Source organism: Colias croceus, chromosome 20 (assembly GCF_905220415.1).
Source record: "Colias croceus chromosome 20, ilColCroc2.1".
Taxonomy (NCBI): domain Eukaryota; kingdom Metazoa; phylum Arthropoda; class Insecta; order Lepidoptera; family Pieridae; genus Colias; species Colias croceus.
The window spans coordinates 941,888-964,353 of NC_059556.1; the positions used below are offsets into that span (position 1 = coordinate 941,888).

General features: G+C 32.8%; 1 protein-coding gene across 5 annotated transcripts; it reads right to left on the reverse strand.

The window, feature by feature from the left end:
* Positions 1-876: 876 nt before the first annotated feature.
* LOC123700688 (UTP--glucose-1-phosphate uridylyltransferase) lies at positions 877-21,975 on the reverse strand. Of its 5 annotated transcripts, XM_045647972.1 has the most exons (7): positions 21,862-21,975; positions 21,242-21,268; positions 4,882-5,068; positions 3,477-3,709; positions 2,854-3,059; positions 1,410-2,178; positions 877-1,067 (listed from the first exon to the last, which is right to left on the reverse strand). In XM_045647972.1, the coding sequence occupies exons 1-7, from the start codon at positions 21,880-21,882 to the stop codon at positions 960-962; spliced, it is 1,551 nt and encodes a 516-aa protein (XP_045503928.1). In that variant the 5' UTR covers positions 21,883-21,975; the 3' UTR covers positions 877-959. The 5 variants fall into 5 exon arrangements, with proteins under 5 accessions (XP_045503928.1, XP_045503930.1, XP_045503932.1 ...); XM_045647974.1 differs by lacking the exon at positions 21,242-21,268 and having other exon boundaries at positions 21,862-21,964; XM_045647976.1 differs by lacking the exons at positions 21,242-21,268; positions 21,862-21,975 and adding an exon at positions 17,515-17,573.
* Between the last annotated feature and the right edge of the window lie 491 nt (positions 21,976-22,466).

Genomic DNA, 22,466 nt, shown 5'->3' on the forward strand with positions numbered 1-22,466 from the left:
CCACACCTCCGCCCATCGGAGTGGGGAGCGTGAGGTTTTTTCATTACGGAATTTCTCGATTCGGTCCCCGCGCTCAAGGCCCGCGATAGAAGCTATGCAATAGCTTAAAAATTTCTACATTAATAAATTCCTTTAGCATGATTGATTTCATCGTATTACATAAAGAGTATGCAATTATTTGAAATCATTCTTTTTTGAAGTATATCAATAAAAATAATACTCAAAACTTATTATGTAACAAAACCTTTTGATATTTTGTGCATAGCCACAAAAGAAAATCTCATAAATTGATTTCTTAAAGTTCAAAAAGTTCTCAATAATATTAAGGGCTGATTTTTCAATCCTTGTTTAAAACTCATCGAATAACGTATTAAACTACCATTTCAAAAATGTATTCTAATTCTCCGTATTTGACAGTTTACAGGTGACATTTTACAATGTTCGTGTAATACTTTATTGGACGAACATTTTAAAATGTCACCTGTAAACTGAATGCAATTTTAACCAAGAATTGAAAAATCGGCGCTAAGACTAATATTGTACTCATACAAATTTCTAACTAATCTATGGAAATGTATGAACTATTCTATTAACAGCGGCATTTAATAAAAAAAAAATATTCAGAATTTTTTTTTATATATTTTTAATTTATCTGTATTCCCAAGATAATAATAACCAGTACAATATACAGATAATAATCTTGTACATTTCATTTACACTTATAAATAAAATAATTTAATATAAAGAAAATAAAAATTCTATTTAGCGACGTTTTACATTGACTAAAACAATCACACAATTATTTAAAAGATAATATATTAAATTAATTTCAACAACGAATTGATTAATTTATCCCCTGATTAAAAATAACAGTAATATTTCGTAAAATTTTTATTAAACTTATTTTTTAGGTATTTTTAGGAATTATCTAAGAGCCGTATGTAAATATATTTATATAATTAATGATCCAATATACGCAGATTTCCTGAAACAATCTTGTTTTCGAGCACCGCACCTGAGGGTATGTCGATTCTGTCTCCGTGATTCGCTATGACTATAACCGTTCCCTGTAAAGTGAAATTACAGTTTAATGTAGATAGAATAGAACAAAATTTAGGCAAATTAATAAATGTTTTAAAAATAAAATTTATTTTTATTTAAAAATTTCCGCTACTGTTTTTCATGTAGAAACTATTTTAATTGTCATAATTACGAATAATTCATTATCTTTGATGTGACGCACAGATAAAAAAAGATATAAAATAAAAAGATCAATCATCAATATGACTGTACACATATTATTTATCATGAAACACAAAGAATAGATATTTTTTATACTTTAGATCTTATCAATATATTTAGCAGTAACTTCTTGTAACTCTTAACATATTTCAGAAGCAAATACGAACCTTCAAAGAGACACCCCTTCCAAATGTGACATCTCCAGACACCGTCAAGTGATCCAACTCAATCAAATCAGGTATAGTCGCGAATCTATTCAAAAACTCCTTTACTTTGGCAAAGTTTTTATCTCCCAACTTCACTAAAGGAGTAGACGGGAACATCCTCTGTGGGGACATCACTAGCGATCCATGGGATAGGCTGTATAAGTTGGACATCACTAGCAAAAGATCGGAAGTTTTCTTCACAGGTAAGAATCGACTTCTAGGCACATTTACCCCTATGCCTCCTTCGAAACACTTCATGGCTGCGCCTACAGCTGTTTCCAACTGTATTACGTTAAGACCATCAGCTAACGTCTTATTATTCACAATTATCTCCATATTCAACGACCCCTGTTCAACAACTCTCTGTATTGCGTCCAATTTGGCCCATAGATTGTTCGTATTGAAGAATTTAAACTGACTGACTGACTTGAAGTCGTCTACATGTTCCTTTGGCACTTGGGCTATTTCGAGCAATCTTAATTTATCTTCGTATTGGATTAAAGTTCCTCCTTTGACATCTGCCCTTGTTTTGTCTGTGACTTCCATTACGAATTCGGATCTTTTGGCATCTGCGTTTAGTAAAAGGCTGAGGATGTTTAGATCGACTGTGGCTCCGAGATTGTCAATGTTGCTGATGAAGCAGTATGTTCTGCCTTCTTTGATGAACTTTTGTAAGAGGCCCGAGTTGTAGAAAGACTCGTAGAAATCACCGTGACCTGGTGGGTACCATCTGGAAAATAATGTGTTTTTAAGCTATTGAATAATATGTTTTTAAATCTTACAACTATATTATTGCAAAAAATATCACGAAATTAATTGACTTCATATTTCATATACGTATAAATAGAAGTGATAATAAATCTTGCTTTTATTCAATAGCACCAAAATATATTAATTTTTTTGAGCGTGCTTTAATATTCGATCATTAATAACGTGTAGTAGTCAGTGAGCAACAAAAAACGTCCTTACTAAAACTCTACCCAAATCTCTGTTTGCTGCTTTGTTAATGTGATTTTAATTCTTCAGAATAAGTTTATTTTGGTGAATATTGACCATCTTTAAGTAATTTGAATAAGCTTTATTTTGTTTCTTTCAAATAGATTTTACAAATTTGTTGATCGCTTTTTCGTTAACTTACTTCAAAAAAGGAAGAGGTTCTCAATTTGATCTTATTCTTGTATAAAGTTGAGAATCTAATTGCTATTAATGACCGAAAGTATGTTAAAGGTTCAATAACTGTTCAATAGTTTGTTGAAATTTTGTTACAAATATACACAAAACGCAGTATGTATAGTTTATGAGGCGGCCTTATCACTTAGCAGTGATCTCTTTCAGGCAATCGGGGCAAAACTTAACCAGCTCAATATTACTAAATTGTTTTTTTTTGCTCTTTATTTATACTTACGCCTCAATATCCGAGTGCACATCACCATTTTTCGGTATAGGCAGCAACGACTCGCGGTTGATCCGTGGATGACAGGACTGGTTGAATGTATGTATGTCCAACTTCAGACCCTTGTACTTGCGGATCACTTTTTGAGTATCCTCGTCCGTATTGAAAGAGTTCATGAGCACCAGCGGCACGTTGCATTTGTATGTTTTGTTTAGGTGCTGTAGAAAAAATGGGTAGATGTAGTAATGTGATCGTTTAAAAAATTGCTTATTTAAAATGCCTTGACAAACAAAAATAGATGTGTTTACGAAAAAATGTTACCGAGGGCTAAAGATTTTTTTACAATTTTAGTACATATTATTGTAGTGTAAATAAAGTATAATAATTAACAATTACATAATGACCACTATTTTTCTGATAATAAACTATATCATTTCGAAGTTTCGGGATGTTTCGTTTAATTCCATAGATATAACTTAATTCTGATAACATAGATGTAGATTTTTCCTCAATACAATGTATTTGGACAGTTGTACCGAGTTATGTATACAACAAAAGTAAATATCTTACATTTAAAACCTGTACCATAACCAAAATAATACCTATTTCAGAACATATAATATGTAACTACTCACCTCAATTTGCTGTACAGTCAGATCGAGGAAAGTCAGCTCATTGCGCACTTGTATCACGGACTTAGGTCCCTTGCAACCCATTGATGTGCCAAGACCACCGTTCAGTTTGACCACCACTAGCTTATCCAGCATGTGGTGGATGTTATCTGTGGTCGGTGTCTCTAGAGACGAGTAGTCTATGACTGCACCTTCTGGCAGTTTCTGTATCTTCTCCCATGTCACTGATGGACCCTCTGTAAGGTTTTTAGTTGGCTATTTATTATGGCGGTCAAAGTTTGGCTGGAATTGTAGTATACTAGGTATCGTTATGCTACCTATGGCATTCTTCATTAATATCTAATAGTGATGAGTAATATTCTTCAGTGATAAACTCAATACAGACAAAATTCAAACAATATCGATCTACCGACGCCACATACATTCAACACAAAATCCCTACTAATATTAATATAAATGCGAAAGTAACTCTGTCTTGTCTGTCTGTTACGCTTTCCCGCTTAAACCTCAACCGATTTTTATGAAATTTGGCACAATCCGTAGACCCTGAGAAAGAACATAGGCCTTTTATTGCGAAATATGTGCCACGGGGCGGACCGCTCGTAATATATAAAAGAGTACTTTTATACACGATATTTTTATATTTCTACTACAAAAATTCCACGGATCTTATGAACCAAAACTCTAATTAGTTTTTGTGCTTCTAGAACTCTTCTACCCTAATATTAGTCATTCTGAACTTAGGAAGCAGATTAAATCGAAAATAGACAACATATTTTCCCCATTGTTTTATCTAATCCGAAAAAAAACACAAAATATCCATTTGATAATAATGTGTCGCACTTAATATTCATGCCTAGAGTGTATTTTGATAACAACTAATACACAATATGTTAAATTACGAGATTATTTTTACTATCTATCTCTTGAAGATGAAGTATGATATACATATATATATAGGTATCATTTCACGAAGCGACAGTCAAAACATGTATAACAAGCTAACATTAGTTCTTTAGGTAATCTCTAAACTTTACAGCTACAACTTTCTGATAAACTTACTATATTTTTACATATCAGTCTTATATTTTCATACTATGTATTTATCACCTTACCTGATAAACATAATCAGAAGCTGTTAAGCTGATTTTAATATACTATAATATAATATTGCCTAAAAACATTTATCGAACATGCTTCAGTCACGTAAGCCTTTATTTGAAAACTAGCGATCCGCCCCGGTTTCGCCCGTGGTACATATGAAAAATAGATGTTGGCCAATTCTCAGACTTACCCGATATGCACAGAAAATTTCATGAGAATCGGTCCAGCCGTTTCGGAGGAGTATGGCAACGAAAAGTGTGACACGAGAATTTTATATATTAGATTGACATCTGTAGTGACTTACGCTCCGCCAAGAATCTGCTGAACAAGTTCTTAAAGCCCTGGAACTCCTTCTCGACCATCGGCCGCTTGTTGGCCGGGAGGGAGGCGAGCAGCTTCTCCAGATCGACCTCCAGGCGAGCGAGCGCATCTCGCTTTGTGGCTTCCTTGAAGTCGCGGGACCCTGATGGCGTCCGTTGGTGACTTCTTATCTGAAATTACATTGTGATGGTGTTTTATTAAATATTGTAGTTCTTTTTAGTTTGTCCTATTGACGTTCTATAACAGAATATCTAATAGTACTAACAATGTGTGTAATAAATGTGAGTCTATAATATAATGCAGAACGTACTTTTTTTATTTAGTGTGTACTATTTATATAGGTGAAATAGTATCTTATAAATGTAAAAGATGTAAATTCTAATTAAAAGGTAAGAGTTTTTAAATACCTCTGAAATGTGTGAAGATACCTATATTATGTTTGTTTGTGGAAAATAATAATGGAAAATAAATCAGCCTTGTGCTACATGCATAAAGTAACTATCATAACATTCTTTACAATTTGTCAAGTGTATATTTTACTTATTACTATAATTAATCTATAAATAAAAAAAAAACATACGTATATATATAAGTTATTTTATGGTATAAGAAAACAAAGAATACAGAAAATTAGGGATCGGAGGAAGAGCTTGGTATATACCTACAACAATATATTATGTTAAAAAATCTTACTAAAAATACGTTTTTTTTATAGATTTAGCGTAACCGCTGACATTGGACTAACTCGCATGAATGTTTGATAAACGTTCGCGCCGAGGTCAGATCGGTCAAAAGGTTATCAGTGTTCAATGCTGAGATTAGGTACTACTGTAAATTTCGTTTCGGTTTAATGAAAGCAAATATGATATCTACTAAATACACTTAAATGAAGTAATTACAAAAAAATCCATACTAATATTATAAATGCGAAAGTATCTCTGTCTGTCTGTCTGTTACTCAATCACGCCTTAACTACTGAACCAATTTGCATGAAATTTGGTATAGAGATATTTTGATACCCGAGAAAGGACATAGGCTACTTTTTACCCAGGGACATATGATAGGTTTTATCCCGGAAATCCCACGGGAACGGGAACTATGCGGGTTTTTCTTTGTCTGCGCGGGCGAAGCCGCGGGCGGAAAGCTAGTAACTAAATAAACAGGCCAATACTTCAGTAGGTACAGAACACTCAATGGTACACCTTATGTAGTAAGATTTACCTACTATGCTATTTATTTGCAGTTAAAAATTCGAGAACAGCTCTACCAATTCGACAAGGTTTTTGTGAAGGCACAAGGAAGGTTCTTATTTAGGGAAAACGCGAAACAGGGGCAATAGCGATGAACAACATCTGCCGGGGCAGCTAGATGTGTAAGAAGATCATGAAATGACAAACATATATCACATAATAATTATCAGTATTTCGCGATATGTAGACGAAAAACTACAAAAAACATACTCAGCGTTGTTTTCTATAGATAAGGCCAATAAATTTTTAGGTATATTGTTTAGTTTACGGAAGGATACTATAAGATCTTTACAAAGCATGACGATGCATTTATTTCATATATCATGATGAATCGTTAATATCTTGGTAATTTTCTTTATGTAATACGTGCAGTAAATATATAGTTTTTAGTTAAATACAGTGGTGCCGTCATTGTATGACCTTGTGTACTGAAGGACAATGCAAAACATCGATGATTACTGTATTTATTCTGTTTTTTTAGTTATGCACTGTGTAGTGTGTACAGACTAATTTTGATTGAATTGTTTATTCAGAAATTTTATCGAAGCAGGTTTATCTTAAACTATACCGAGATTTGTAACAATTGGATATTTTTATACTGAGCATTCCATATCCATACTAATATTATAAATGCGAAAGTAACTGTGTCTGTCTGTCTGTTAGGTACTCAATCACGCCTAAACTAGGTATGGAACCAATTTTCATGAAATTTGGTATGGAGATATTTTGATACCCGAGAAAGGACATAGGCTACTTTTTATCCCGGGAAAATGACGCAATCCCAGAAATCCCACGGGAACGGGAACTATGCGGGTTTTTCTTTGACTGGGCGGGCGAAGCCGCGGGCGGAAAACTTTATAAATAAGTAATTAAAAAAAATCTCTATTGACATAATGTTGACATTACCATCTGAAAAGTCTTTTTACACAATAGTACCTATTTCAAAAGGCTGAAGCTATTTTCATTATCTTTGCTAGATTTATATTTCTTTGCGACTAGCTGTGCCCGCGACTTCGTCCGCGTGGAATAGTGACTGCATAGTAGTTACTACTTATCTTAAATTATTGAGTAAACACAGACTACTATAAATAATTAAAAGAACTGTAAGTAAAATTTATTACTAAACTGAGCTAAACAATACAAAAAATGCCTTTTTAATTTTCTACGTAAAATTTCTTTTAAATTATGTCATATTATTTTTAGGCACCAGGGGGGAGGAGAGCAAATTTATTTTCCTTCCTTCCTTGTATGGATGTTTTTAACTATGTATCGTGCAGCAACTGATCAGCTTAATCGATACTCAGTTTTTATCAAATCCAGCACAAAATCCAAATCAGATCTTTCCTGAATCCTGTCTCACGGCTGTAGTAACTAAACCGTTTAGACCGTGCAATAAAAATTAAATTAAAAAAAAAAACAGCGCTACGAAGAAAAGTGCATAGAAAAAGGAATAAATAATTTCACAAACTTCCCGAAGATTTTTAAAAATAAATACCATTTTAAATATTTATAAAAAAAAAACAAAGTCGTCGGGGCTGCCATGCCAACATCATCATAATATACCTCATTATCAAAATATATGGTACTTAATTTTAAAGATCTTCGGGAAGTTTGTAAAATAATTATTTATTCCTTTCGGTTTCTTATTTTCATGTAATATTTTCAAGTGAGCGAGACCTACCTCTACCTCCATATTACATTCCTACATCATATTGATATCTATAAGTTTGTTGCTCCTTGACATCTTTTAAGTTGGGCCGTAACCGTGCACAAATTGTAATGGACCACAGTGGCAAAAGAAGTGGTATAAATAGGAAAAAATATTGCCAAGGGCCAGGCCTATGTAGCTTTGAGTAGAGTTCAAAATTTCCAGGGTGTGGCTATCCTCTCGCTCCCGTATCCCCTCTTCTTTCACAGACTTTCAACCCTTCCCTTTCCATCCCTAGTAAATGGCAGAACCGATTTTGATGTAAACCATATCGAATTGTACCTATATGTACACGTCATATCCTGTAGTTTGATGCTCCATTTGGTTTATTTATCCCCACTGTCACCCCTAAAAAGCCCTAAATGTAATAAACGGATGAACCGATTTCGATAAAATATGACTAGGTAATTGTACTTCACCCGTTATGCACTTTTATTTGATATGTCACTTGGGTATATTTGACATTCGTTTTTTTTCATTCCCACTTTTACCCATAAAAAGGTATAATAAATGGATGAACCGATTTTGATAAAATATGTCTAATTAAACTTTACTCGTCATGCCCTTTCATTTGATATGTCACTTGAGTATATTTTTGACAAATTCATTTTTTTATTACCACTTTTATACCTATATCAAATAAATGGATGAACCGATTTGTTACTGATAGGTCGTTCACTTTCATTTAATATATCACTTAGGTACTTATATTTGACAACTTTCGTTTTTTTCATTCCCACATTTACCCCTATAATACCTAGGTATAATAAATGTATGAACCGATTTTGATACACTTTATCTAAGAACCAGCGTCGGAAAATATGCTGCCTAACTAAAAAAACCGCATCTAATTCGGATTACCTGTTAGCGAGCTACGGTGGCACAAACAGACACACACACACAGACACACATAGCGGTCAAACACTTATCACCCATCTTTTTGCGTCGGGGGTTAAAATATAATACGACATAATTTAAAGGACATTTTATGTATAAAATTTACCTAGAAGTAAGAATAATTCTAATTTGACCATTTGTAGAAAGATAAACATACTCGGCCTTCAACGTGACACGAGTTTATAAACAGACGCGCAAATACCTCAATGAGACACGGAATTGCTGTACCTATCTATTTCGATGATTTGGTGGTAAAAAATAAACATTAATTTCTTTTAGTAATTTTTCTGATTAAATATAAATGGAGGAATTGCATATCTATTTCGATGTTAGTGGTAAAAATTGTGAATAAATGAAACGTTTTTCTTTAGTAATTTTGTTTTTGAAATGATTTGTGTTAAAGAGAATGAAACATTGTTTTTGTTGTTAAATGTACAAGTATTAGCAAATTCATTTCACAATAAATGTATAGTGATTATCTTTTTATCAGCCTTTTCTATCAATTTAGAAAAGAAATGACAACATTTAGTATTTATAATAGCAGCAATATTCATTGCTGCTAATGTAGATAGATTGATAGATAATACTTTATTGCACACACAAGATTTACATAAAACACAGAAAAATAACAAACAGATGCAAGTATGTACAAATGGCGGCCTTATCGCTAGGCAGCGATCTCTTCCAGACTACCATTAATTTGAACAGTTTATGGTGGATCTATCATAAACAGAAATAACATGTACTAATACATTTATACGTACCCAAGATCTAAGATTGAAATCTGTGTCGCACACCATGTCTATTAACTTTACGACTTCACTATTTTCAAAATTTTATATTCTACAAAGTAACGTCCAGTTTTTATCTGGTTTTATCAACTATCATGAGATGCAAACAAACAATTTATACAATTAATTGATATTTTAAGGTTTAAAAAACTTTAAACTGCACTTAAACAATTATTTGTAACCTCTAGACAAGACCACAAATAAAAAATCAAATTAAACTAGGTACGTGCACATGGCACGATGCGCGTAACATACTAAAAAACATTGGCATTGTTATTTTAATTGACTAGCCGCTTCACTTGGTTTCATTTGATTTGCACCCGGGATTAAAAAGGCATATGTTACACAGAAAACACATTTTTCATCAAGCCAAATATGCACATATTATGTAAGTAGGTACATATATGTTTCATGGGTCAAGTTTTTTTTAAGTGAAATCGTAACAACCGAACAATCTATAATATAATATAATTAGTATTATATATGTCACAGGGAAATGAGGATATCAGAAATTTCAAGAAATGCCTAGAGTAGGTTTACCACGGAAGATCGGACAAGTGTGTGACTTATACATCTAATGATCTATATACTTACATTGTAAGTACCTACATATTATAGCGATGTACAATCGTCGAGATGTTATAAGCAATCTAGAATTTCGTCTCAATAGGAGTCAATTGAACGAATTGTGGGTGTTCAGATATACAATATACATATAATATATATGAAATCATTAGGATGCACATTGTGCGAATGAAGCTTGGAGGCCGAATATATATGAAAATAGAAGTACAAAGGTCGATTTTATGTGACAAGTCCTTAGTGATAAAATTTACTTAATACCAAGGTATGAAGTATATAATAAAATTGATTTAATATAAAATAAGATATAACTGTGTTTACAGTTTACACTACTGCAGAGTTTCTTACCTCTCTGCTGAAACAGAACCCACGGCAATATTTATCTATGTATCATGACGATTCAAAGGCACTTCTTAAAAAAATCTAATTCAATAAACAAGATAACGTTTGAGTTTATGTTTATGTTTATAAGAAATATCAATATTATAGTATACATAAGTAAATAGTTATGATAATAGCATAGATCTACGTGTTAATGGCCACATAATGTGGTAGTGTTTATTACTCTATATCTTACGTTTTAATGACTCATGACTGCTATTAGAACAAGAAAATATTGAACAAGAAAATATATATTATACTAGCGGTCCGCCCCGGCTTCGCCCGTGGTACATATGAAAAATAGATGTTGGCCGATTCTCAGACTTACCCGATATGCACAGAAAATTTCATGAGAATCGGTCCAGCCGTTTCGGAGGAGTATGCAGACTAACATTGTGACACGAGAATTTTATATATAAGATAAACATGACATTTCGATTTTCCATTATTAAATAAAATATAGGTACGTAATAAATAAAGATTAAAAAATTACTACTGCTGCTTAGAAGTCAATTTAACTTGAAGTATATCATGATTCATGATGACTTGTCGTGTCTATTTCGGTTAAGTCTATGAATAGATAAATAAATATAGGTAGGTAAACATTATTGATAAGTGTCAACAGTAACGTCTACATTATTGTTAAATGTCAACAGTAACGTCTTTAACGCGATAAAAATGTATAGGTATGTACCATGTATGTACCAATTTATTATCTCGAAGTATCTGTGTACCTACTTCGTTTATCGTAATTGTTTTATAATATGTTAATTACAAGAAAGAAAAACTGATAAACTAAGCAAAACATTGGTGATAAAATAACTTCTTTTCGTAGCAGTGAAGCTTAGTAGCTTACAAATATTATGTTTGGGATCACGAAATTTTTAGCAACAAAAAATAACTTAAAAAAACGTCGACCACGGTCACATAAAATAGAAGCTAATTGTAGTATTCAAAACAAAATATTTATGTTATCCGTTTACTATATTCGTTTGTTGATGCAAAATTATTTTCACGAATCAAGTACTTAGGTACCTATATTAATAATTGTCCGCGGGTCTTAAACTATTTTCTTTTTAAATATATGTATCATCTAAATAGATATAACAGACAGACTCTCAGACTTTTCCGTTTACAGTTAATGAAAGGATAATATTATAAAGTTATAAACTTCAAATCGATGAGTCGGTTTGAGACCAGGTGAGCGTGCAGGAAATAAATATATTTTTCAGTTTATCTGCGCATGTTATAACATCACCACTGCTCTAAGAGCCAGCGCGCACGAGCAACTTTGTCTCCGCAACTATTTTGTCTCTCCCATGGGCTAGTATGAAAGTGCGCGCACGTAGCGACGCTAAAGTTGCTCTTGCGCGCTAGCTCTTACGGTGAAGGAAAACATTTTCAGGAAACTGACACGTCGAAGAATCAAAAGTTCAACGACATATTGTGACATCTGACAACCCGCACAGCCATCATGGCCAGCGTGGGGAGGCCCGTGTCCCAGCAGTGGGAATAAAATATATGGGCTGATGATGAGTTGACTACATCTTACATTTGATTTTCTATCTTATCGATAGCAATCAAGCGTAAATAAAACAATATCATACATACAATTGGCTATAGGATTACATCCCTAACCTTGTCGATATATAACTAAAGATAGAGGCGAGATATAATATTATATTACGGTAATAAGATCATTTTAATCGGTATAGCTAGCTTTGAGTAGCTAGATACGCGCCATTCCGGGGCGGATGCCTAACCAACTCAGCCACTCGTGACCCGCCAAAGCAATCGAATTTATTCTATCCTTTCAGTTTTATGTGTCTAAAGCCTTGTTTCCACTTGAGCATGCTCAGGCGAATGAGCGGCTCATTTGGCCGAGCCGCTCAAGTGGAGACGTCTGAGCACGCGCGGCCCGAGCATGCTCAGGCGTCTCCACTTGAGCAGCTCGGCCAAATGAGCCGCTCATTCGCCTGAGCATGCTCAAGTGGAAACAAGGCTAGGGACACACCGCGCGCCATCTATTCAATTTGAATTTATTCTATTTGGTACCACAAAAACCATACTAACTATATTAATGTTATAAATGCGAAATAAACGTTTGTCTGTTGGTCTGTCTGTCTCACCTTCTCACGTAAATAAATGAACGGATTTGGATAAATTTGGTTCAGAGATAGTTTGAGTCATCTCCTTATAAAATTATGTCCTTCCATGCTCTCGTGAGAAAGGAAGGACATAATACTATATAGGATAGGTTTCCCTTTCCAGAAATCCCACGGGAAATCGAACTGTGCGGGTTTTCCTTTCAATACACGGTTGAAGCCGCGGGCGGAAAGCTAACATATTACTTATTATATAATATTGTATTCAAGTTATCGGTTATCCCTACTAATATTATAAATGCGAAAGTAACTCTGTCTGTCTGTCTGTCTGTCTTTTACGCTTTCCCGCTTAAACCTCTCAACTGATTTTGATGAAATTTGGCACATACAATCTTTAGACCCTGAGAATGGACATAGGGCTGCCTTTTATTGCGAAATATGTACCACGGGCGAAGCCGGGGCGGACTAGTATAAAATAAATCATTGTAACCAAAACATAATAAGTATTGGAATTATAAAGCAAAGTTCAATTACTTGTCGTAGACCTATCTAATCGTGAAGTGTTATCTACATGACATCGTGCATAGTAAATATCTTTATTACTGTTATTCTATTATAATAGAGATAATTTTAGTTGATATTGTGTGTGTTGTGAATTATAGATATTATTTTGAATTACCTAATTCCAATAATTATTGAGTAATTGGATGCTATCACACGCTTTTCCGTATGTTTATTCAATTAATTAATATATTTAGTAAAAAAAAAAAAATATGAAATTATTCTATGGTCACCAAAGTTTATAGTTCAGGATACATCGCCCATTTTTGCAAGTGACTACTAGGGTTGTTGAGGAAGTGCTTATGAGGAAGAGGAGGAGGAAGAGGAATTTTCACACGCAAATTTAGGGGATGCGGATGAGGATGAGGATATTTTTTTGAGGAAGAGGATGCGGAAGAGGAAGCGGAAGAGGAAGTGGATGAGGACGAGGATGATAGAAAATTATAATCAAAATTAAAAACTAAAACCTTTAAAATTATAAATTAAAACAAGACACGAAAACACTCTCCTGTCTGTACATATTGATATTTTTACTACGTGAAATATGCCAATATTGCCCCCAAAAATACCTTCATACTTTGGCATAATATGGCTTTACACTTAGTAATTAGTATTTGGTGTAAAATAGGTAATACGTCTGACAACACTGCCTCTTGTGTGTGTCGCTTAATTAAATCAGCAACTTGTTGTATCTCGTCGAATATCATGTGTGATTTCGCGGGCAAAAAATGGTGAAAATTCAAGTGATGGTGAAGACTCTACTCTACTAGGTTTTGTTCGTATGTAATGTTTGAAAATATCTCGACAAAAGCTTATCCATTTAGGACACTTCTTTACTGGGATAGATTAGGTTTTGTTGAGTAATATGTATAAACAAAAGCTCATCTATAAGAGTACGACTCGTGACACAAATAGTATACCTACATATAATACCGTGAAATATGCCAACATTGCCCACAAGGTTATCTTTGCCCCAAGATCAATTCATAAGAAAATTTTTAAATTGCAAAATACCTTAATACTTTGGCAACATTAATAGTATTTGGTGTAAAACAGGTTATATGTCTGACAACACTGCCTATTGTTTGTGTCGCTAACTTAAATTAGCAACTTACCGTAACTCGTCGAATATCATGTGTGATTTCGCGGGCAAAAAATGGTGAAAATTCAAGTGATAGTTTGTGCATGATGGCTAAAACACAGAATATTTTTACTCATAATATGTTATAAAATAACTTTTGAAGAGTATTTTAATTAATGCTATTATTACCACGGAAGGTTGTTTTAAACAAAAGTTACAATGGTGGGCAAAATTACCCAATACTCTAGCGATCTCTATTTGACAACATTGCCCACCATCGAAAAAAGCTTAGGGTTTGCTACAACAATATATGCACACGATCTAAGAAAAACATATGCTAAGATAAAATACTAACGTTTCTATAGAACATTTTTTAGAAAATTGAAATTATTCTAAAAAAGTGGCAATGTTGGCATATTTCACGGTATATATAGGCTTTGTAAATTCGCCGCCCGATCGGATCGGCCCGCATCGCGCTGCAGCGAGTGCGTTGCCGTAGATACAGCATCCTCATAAATTTCCTCTAAATTTTGAGGAAGCGATAGCGGAAGAGGAATTTTTTCTTTTAATTTTTGAGGATGCGGTAACGGTTGAGGAACCCAAAATATTGCGGAACTTCCGCATTATGAGGAAGCGGAAGAGGAATCCTCAACAACCCTAGTGACTACTATCAAGCTAATTTTCCGTTAGTAGCTTTATTTTGATGAGACGCCCAATAATTTCGTGTACGAAAGTCTCGATTGTGGTAGCTAACAGAGATAACAAGGATAAAATTTTTTGATTTGATGGTTCTCAAATATTTATTACTAACTGATTTTTTTTTTGTTCAATCTCAAGATAATTACCTTAAATTATTCGAAAAAATATTTGTCCTACAAAATCTATGGTTTGTTCAAAGAGTCCCCCTTTCCAAAGTGTATAGATAACGAGGTCATCATAAATGATTACTAACAAGCTGATTTTTTTGTTTTCACTTAGTTAATGTTTATATAATTCAACAGACATATTATCCTACAAATTGCGTAATAAATATTTGAGAACCATCAAATCAAAAAATTGTATCCTTGTTATCTCTGTTAGCTACCACAATCGAGAGTTTCGTACACGAAATTATTCGGTGTCTCATCAAAATAAAGCTACAAACGGAAAATCAGCTTGATAGTAGTCACTTGCAAAAATGGGCGATGTATCCTGAACTATTAATAAGTGTACAAAGTTTGAATTAAAGTGTCAAAATCGAAATAAAGGAGTCTGTTACATAGGTACATACAAATATACAGGTGCAGCTACAAATAACAGCGTGTTAAAAACGAAAATTCAGAAAATTATGAAAATGTTACAATAAATACGAAAAAACAAGTAAGTATAAATAAAAAATATGTAGGTAGGTACTATTAAAAATATGTAGGTACATACTATTTTTGAACCCAATTAATTTTTTCTAAAAAGTTACAATAGATATTGTGTACAGAATAATAAACATTCGTTCATATCATAAAGGACTACAAAACAATTAAAAAATCATTACATAACAACTACAGTTGCAAAAATATTAAAACACAGATAATTAACAACAGGGCGATAAACCTTGATAAAAATATACCTAATGAAAACTTTGAAAGAACGCTCTTTTATTCATTAATATTATGCATTTACCTTATTTAACACATCCATTGTATTTGCCACACTCTTTTAGAGAAATTAAAAAAAAATTGCACTTGACACTCGCGATATGTCAAAAATTGGCGGGAGCGGCTGTCAAACGCGATGGCGCGGGCTTCTATCAGCGTGCGCAATTTAACAACTGACATAAATATGAGTTTAAATTGTTTATCAACGGAAGTTTGCTAGCCAGTTGATTATCAAAAGAAGTTGTGCTAGGCAGTGATGCCAGCTCGGGAGATTTTCCTTAATTTTAGGGAACTTATACAGGGAGTTCTTTTTTAATTTAAGATTTTCTAGGTGGTGGAATAGTTGGGAGATATTTATATTTAAATGATTTTCTACGTAGGAATATCAACATTATTGTAATATCGTGTATTTTTATTCTTGTAAAAGAAACTTCAATACGTAAATATCAATTAGGTACATATTATTAACTGATTATAACAACTGTTCATATACTATAGGTACTTATTTATTTAATCATGCCTTTTGTAATGAGTGTTATTTGTTGAATAATGATAAAAAGCCAAGTAGGTATATCACCTACTTGGCTTTTTATCATTTTAGGGGGAACGTTTTTAAATTTTATGGTTAGCAACACTGAATAAGATGCTCAATGAATGACCAACTTATGCCGGTGATACACGAGACATCTTTATTCTTTACTAAAAATAAATTGTGTAGGTACTTAAGTATTTAGAAATAGACTAACGGATTACGCGATTCATATTGTTGACAGAAGTGTCGTTTTAGGATTTAGTTACCTACCCGCTTTGTTTATTTTAACTTTTTATATTTATGTGAAAATAATTCTTATATTTTACATTACTAATATTAATTACCTACTAGTTTATTTTGTTACTTCTAATTCATCATTTGTTGTCTTACAAATTGTACATGTTTTTCAACATTGTATGTAAAATTTACACACGTATGGTAAAGCCATAAAATCATAATTTACTTTACGTTTATAAGTTTTATTATTTACTTAATAGCTTATTTATGTATTGCAAAATGCATAAGATATGAGTGGGTATAATTAATAACATAGATATCAGATTAATCACATTACCTTTTCATAGTTAAGACAAATAAGTGGACTGAATTCACACAGGATAACTTAGAAAATTAAATTACCTTTTTATTGCATAAACACTTGCATTAACTCTATAAAAAATAAAATTTCTTAGGTAAAGTTTAACTTACTATCACTACCTACGAAGCAGTACCTTAACAATACAAAAAAAAAAATGAAAAATTCGTAGTTCTATATTTCAACAAGTGATAACTGCGTTAAAAACAACCGACTTCAAACTTGCACTTGCAAAATTTACAAATACCTACAGACAAAAATGCTCATAAAATAAAAACTACTGGGCCTATTCGAATAAAATTTTTATGGGACCAATTCGACACCATCCCGCATCGAACAAAAAAAGAATCACGTAAATCGGTTCAGAAACCTCGGAGTAATCGGTGTACATACATAAAAAAAAAAAAAATATATATATACCGGCCGAATTGATAACCTCCTCCTTTTTTTTGAAGTCGGTTAAAAATAGAACCAAAAAACACAGACCACCAACAATATTTACCACAGACAGCAAATCCATTTCCAAATTCAAATGTCACTTCGATTAGCGGCCAACTAGGTACGTCACGGGCGCTAAAAAACGCGGGAGATGTCAAACGAAGGTCGCGTACAGACTAAACAATAACGCGTCTACAATAATTTATAACGAGCAGATAGTTTATCGGAAGGTCCCAATTGATTAGGATAACACTCCTTGCTTAATCACTCAAGTATGGTTGGTAAACAAATATCTGTATGGACATACAACAATAATTAAGAGATAAACCTTGCTTTGGGCATAGATTGGAACGAATAAAGACTACGTATAAAGGTGGTGAGGAAGATTTGGAATGATTCTTACAATTACCTCAAAATGCAACCTATGTAGGTATGAACTAATGACTAAGGTAATTAAATTACTTTCCTACTTTCTCTAGATTTGAAGCGACTTGATTGGAAATTACCCGCTGTTTTTGAATGACTTCTTGGCTGTTAGCTTTTTTATCGACGTCAATACAAAAAACTTATATCCCCTATTTTTTAACTCTTTCGGAAAAAAATTAGAATCTTTGACTGTTGTATAATGTATTTATTTATGTCTAAGCAAAAGCCTGAAAACAAGGTTTAAAATTCTAATGTTTAAATCACATTATTTCCATACAAACTTTCATCCTCTATTTCAGCATCATTACATTAATACCGCAGCCCTAATTTAATTCAAATAATTTCATTTCATTTCATTTGGACCCATCCTCCACAATCTACATACAGGTTTATATCAATATGGGGTATCAGGACAACTAAAAATACCTACAGTTGATACAATTTTCTTAAATGCTAACTAATATACATGCTTGTGAATAAATTTCTAAATCATATTCTCGTCGTGAATCTACATAAATCATAAAATGAACCATTTTAAGAGATCGTTGATATTTATCGCATATTTATCAAGTTGTTAATAAGATAATAACTTACCACATAATTTTAAATGAAGATCAATTACGCAAACATAATTGTCACCATTTTTTATTACAACTATACTAATAATTTGTGATGAAATAAAAATAAATAAATAATGATCACTATATCATTATTTTCCCAGTTTATAACAGATATGTGCATGTTTCGTGGTATCAAATCATTTTTATTTCAGTAATATGATAAAAAGGTTATCTTTACACATCTTCGTTGGCACATTTCTTAACGTGAGCGTAGAACCGAGGATTCCTAGGTCTTGCAGGCGCAGAAGATTGATCTCCAGAAGAAAATAAATGAAATGCTAGAAGAATGGACTTAACGAATGCGCAAGCATTTTCGCGATATAATTGTTTTCCACAGATTAGGTACATAGGATATCCTAGATAAGTACAGTGATGCGAAGACCATTCTCAGAGAGGTAAAGACATCAACTTGACCTGAAAGCTAACGGAATATCCATTTTGATGGAAGCTTACCTTTTACTAGCGCTTACCATACTACAACCCAAGTTGCATAATCTGGGATCGTTCATATCTGTATAGTGTACAGTCCTGTAAACTGGACATACACAGAGGTAATTTCACATTTATTTAAAGAAGGCGTGGCTGGTACGGGCCCTTGTTTTAATACATAAATATTCATGACATCAGCAGCACAGCTTAGTGATAAAAAATACCAACTCATTCTTATCTTGCAAATAATATATTATTCTGTCCAATAGCTAATACTTAAGATAACACGTACCTAATCTTAGCAAATCTGAAAAAAAAAGTTCTGAGTCATATTCTCGTAAACTGAATTACGCAAAGACCCTATCGCATTACTTTCATAATCCAAAGCAAGACTGATACAATCTATATTATATAAAACTCAAAGGTAGAAAGATATAGTGATCTATCAACGCACAGCCCAAACCACTGGACGTATCGGGCTGAAATTTGGCATGCAGGTAGATGTCATAACGTAGGCGTCCCCTAAGAAAGGATTTCCCGAAATGCTTGCGGGAACGTTGAAAAACGGGGATGCACGTACAAAGTCGTGGGCGGAAGCTAGTCACAGATAAAACTCAAAAATGGATAAGAGCATTACGAGGCATTACGTGCTTTACGAAGCGCGGAGGGGTGTGTCGCCGAAAACTTCCTGTCCAAGATATGAGAGCAAATTGAAGACCAAATACAATACTCTTCTTATGTTGTAACATGGGAAGTGGGGTGTTTTCAAAACTGGCATACTTTCTGACTTGAGATTTGTTGAGAGATGTTGATGTTAAGTCGAAATTTGAGAAATATAAAAAGACCTAACCTTGACAACCGGGTCAAGGTTAGGTCTCGTGATCAAATACGCAAAAAACCAGAGTTAAAAATCGTTAGCACTTAATGCCAAGTTAAAGCAATATTTTCGGGAATTTGAATCCTACAGGCAATGTTTTTGAAGTGAAACTTCTTTATCAGGGTTGGAAAAATATTTAGTGTAACATTTTTTCGTTACGCGTGACATTTTAACGTTACGCGCCATCTTTTTCTTATCCCTACCACGTGTGATTCGACGTATTTCTGTAAAGTTGCATATATAGTAAATTATTTTTTGAAAAATAAGGTCATAAAGAAGTTTCATTTCTTACGTGTGCACGATATTAGACGCACACATTTTTATAAAAGAAAAGAGTTTTCAATGAATCAAATAAACAGAACTGACATGTAGTGACTAGTGTACTAATTTATATTATTTACACAATAAACAAATACTTTGATGATAAAAAGTTTAAAATCTACAACAGGACCTAATAGACAAGGAATCTTTAAAAGAGCAACTAACTTGCTGATCCTTCGTTGTTTATGATGGTCTCATCCAAATCATGGCAAAAAAGTTGAGTTTGAGTTAATGATACATCACCTTTAAGTTAGCAAGTCATTGCATTGGGAATATAATATGAATGTATATCTATAATCTATATATACTTATATTGAAAAGCTGAAGAGTTTGTTTGCTTGAACATGCTAATCTCAGGAACTAATGGTCCAATTCGAAAAATTATATTATCATCATGCTTATGCGCACTTACGCATCATCAATGCGGGTGAAACCGCGGGGCACATCTAGTAATATTACATATTGAGTGCAAATAAACTTATGTTGTGTGACATAGAATTAGGGTCACTCTTATTGTTTAATATAATTAAGATTACTATAATTACTTAAAACACTGATGACCTTTTAACAGTATCATTATTAAACAGTTTATATACATAAAACATATATCTTGTTTGCAGTTAACATAAATGCATAAATAATGGTAAATACAACTGAATGATGTATGTACATATAAAGCTAGCTGTGTCTTGCGGTTTTACCTGTGGCTCCGCTCCTATTGGTCTTAGCGTGATGATATAAAGCGTTCCTCGATAAATGGGCTATCTAACACAAAATAATTTTTGAAATTGGATCAGTAGTTCCTGAGATTAGCGTTCAAACAAACAAAAACCTACAGCTTTATAATATAAGTATATGTAGACAACCTATGTAAAACTGACTGATTATTATGTGAATATTCAATAGGTCTGAAAACATACTGTAAAGTAAAAATATTCTTGCCAGATTGTCGAGTCAAAAAATATAATATTAACAGAAATTTCGTATAATATTAACACAAAACATACACATATCAAGTTAGCACTCTTCGCCTACCTACTCTAATAAACAAACAAAAAATATGAATGACCAAAACCAATATTGTTATTAACAAAAAACTTTATCTACATGAACCTTACCGCCGGTTTCAGCCTGTTGTCATTGGTCTGTAATTTTGAATTTTGTTTTCATTAATATATAGCATATTAGCATACTTATTATTTTTTTGTCAGTATATTATACCTATTAAGTATATTAAGTGTAATATCATTAGTTCAATAGACAGGCCTATAGCCATAAGAGAGATATCTCTCTTCGATCGATTCTATCGAATAATTATCATTGACACAAGAAATTTTAAGGGTTGATTTAACAGCTTAAAGGATGAACTATAAAAAGGCTTTCCCTCCAGTATTTTAAAATATTATGGTGTTTACGTATTAATTACCCTATGATATAATTCGATTCTTTAAGTACCTACATCAAAAGCTATTTAAAAAACTTCGAACAACTTTACGTAATTAAAGGAAGCAATGTTATTCTGCCCATTATTTGTTTTTAGACTTAAAAAATGTTCAATAAATAATTGTGTGCAATAACTACGCATTGTTTTATTTATAAGGAAACCATTACCTATATTTATTTAGGGTCTAACCTGACCTTTAGAATAGGCAAGGTCACGGATAGACAAAATATATTAGTTGATTGTAACTACAAATACGACCGTACTCCAATGATATGCGTATATAATATATCTTACCTTCGTATCACTATCACCCATGTTTATTATTTTTGTATAAACGATAAACACTTAATTACGCTTATCAGAAACGCGGGACGACCGCACACAACTTTGACAATCAGGTGATCGAATTGACACTTGACAAGTTGACAGTTAAACAATGACGGTTGACGTTTATGACAGCAATATTAAAACGATCCGTTTCAAGCAATACTGTTAATACGATTTATTCAAATAAAATGTATTATGATTTAAAGTATGAAATATAAATAGTTTATACTTTTTTACCTTTAAATTTCTCAATAATGTTCTATGTGAATAAGAAATTACCATTACACAAAAGTGAAGGATCATATTATTAGAAAAAATTAATAAATAGAAACGCCTGATGAAACCATGAAACCACGATGAAACCGATAAGTTCTTGAATTTTTGATACCTACTCAACTATAGGCGTTGCAAAAATATATAATTTTATTTATCTGCAACGCCTTATACTTAAGTGGTGCCAGTTTGGAAATTACGATGATGAAATTAAAATACTATGCTATTATGATTAAACTACGTAAGTACTACAATTATTACTACTAGTTTAATTTTAAAATATACACTTATTTCTGCCT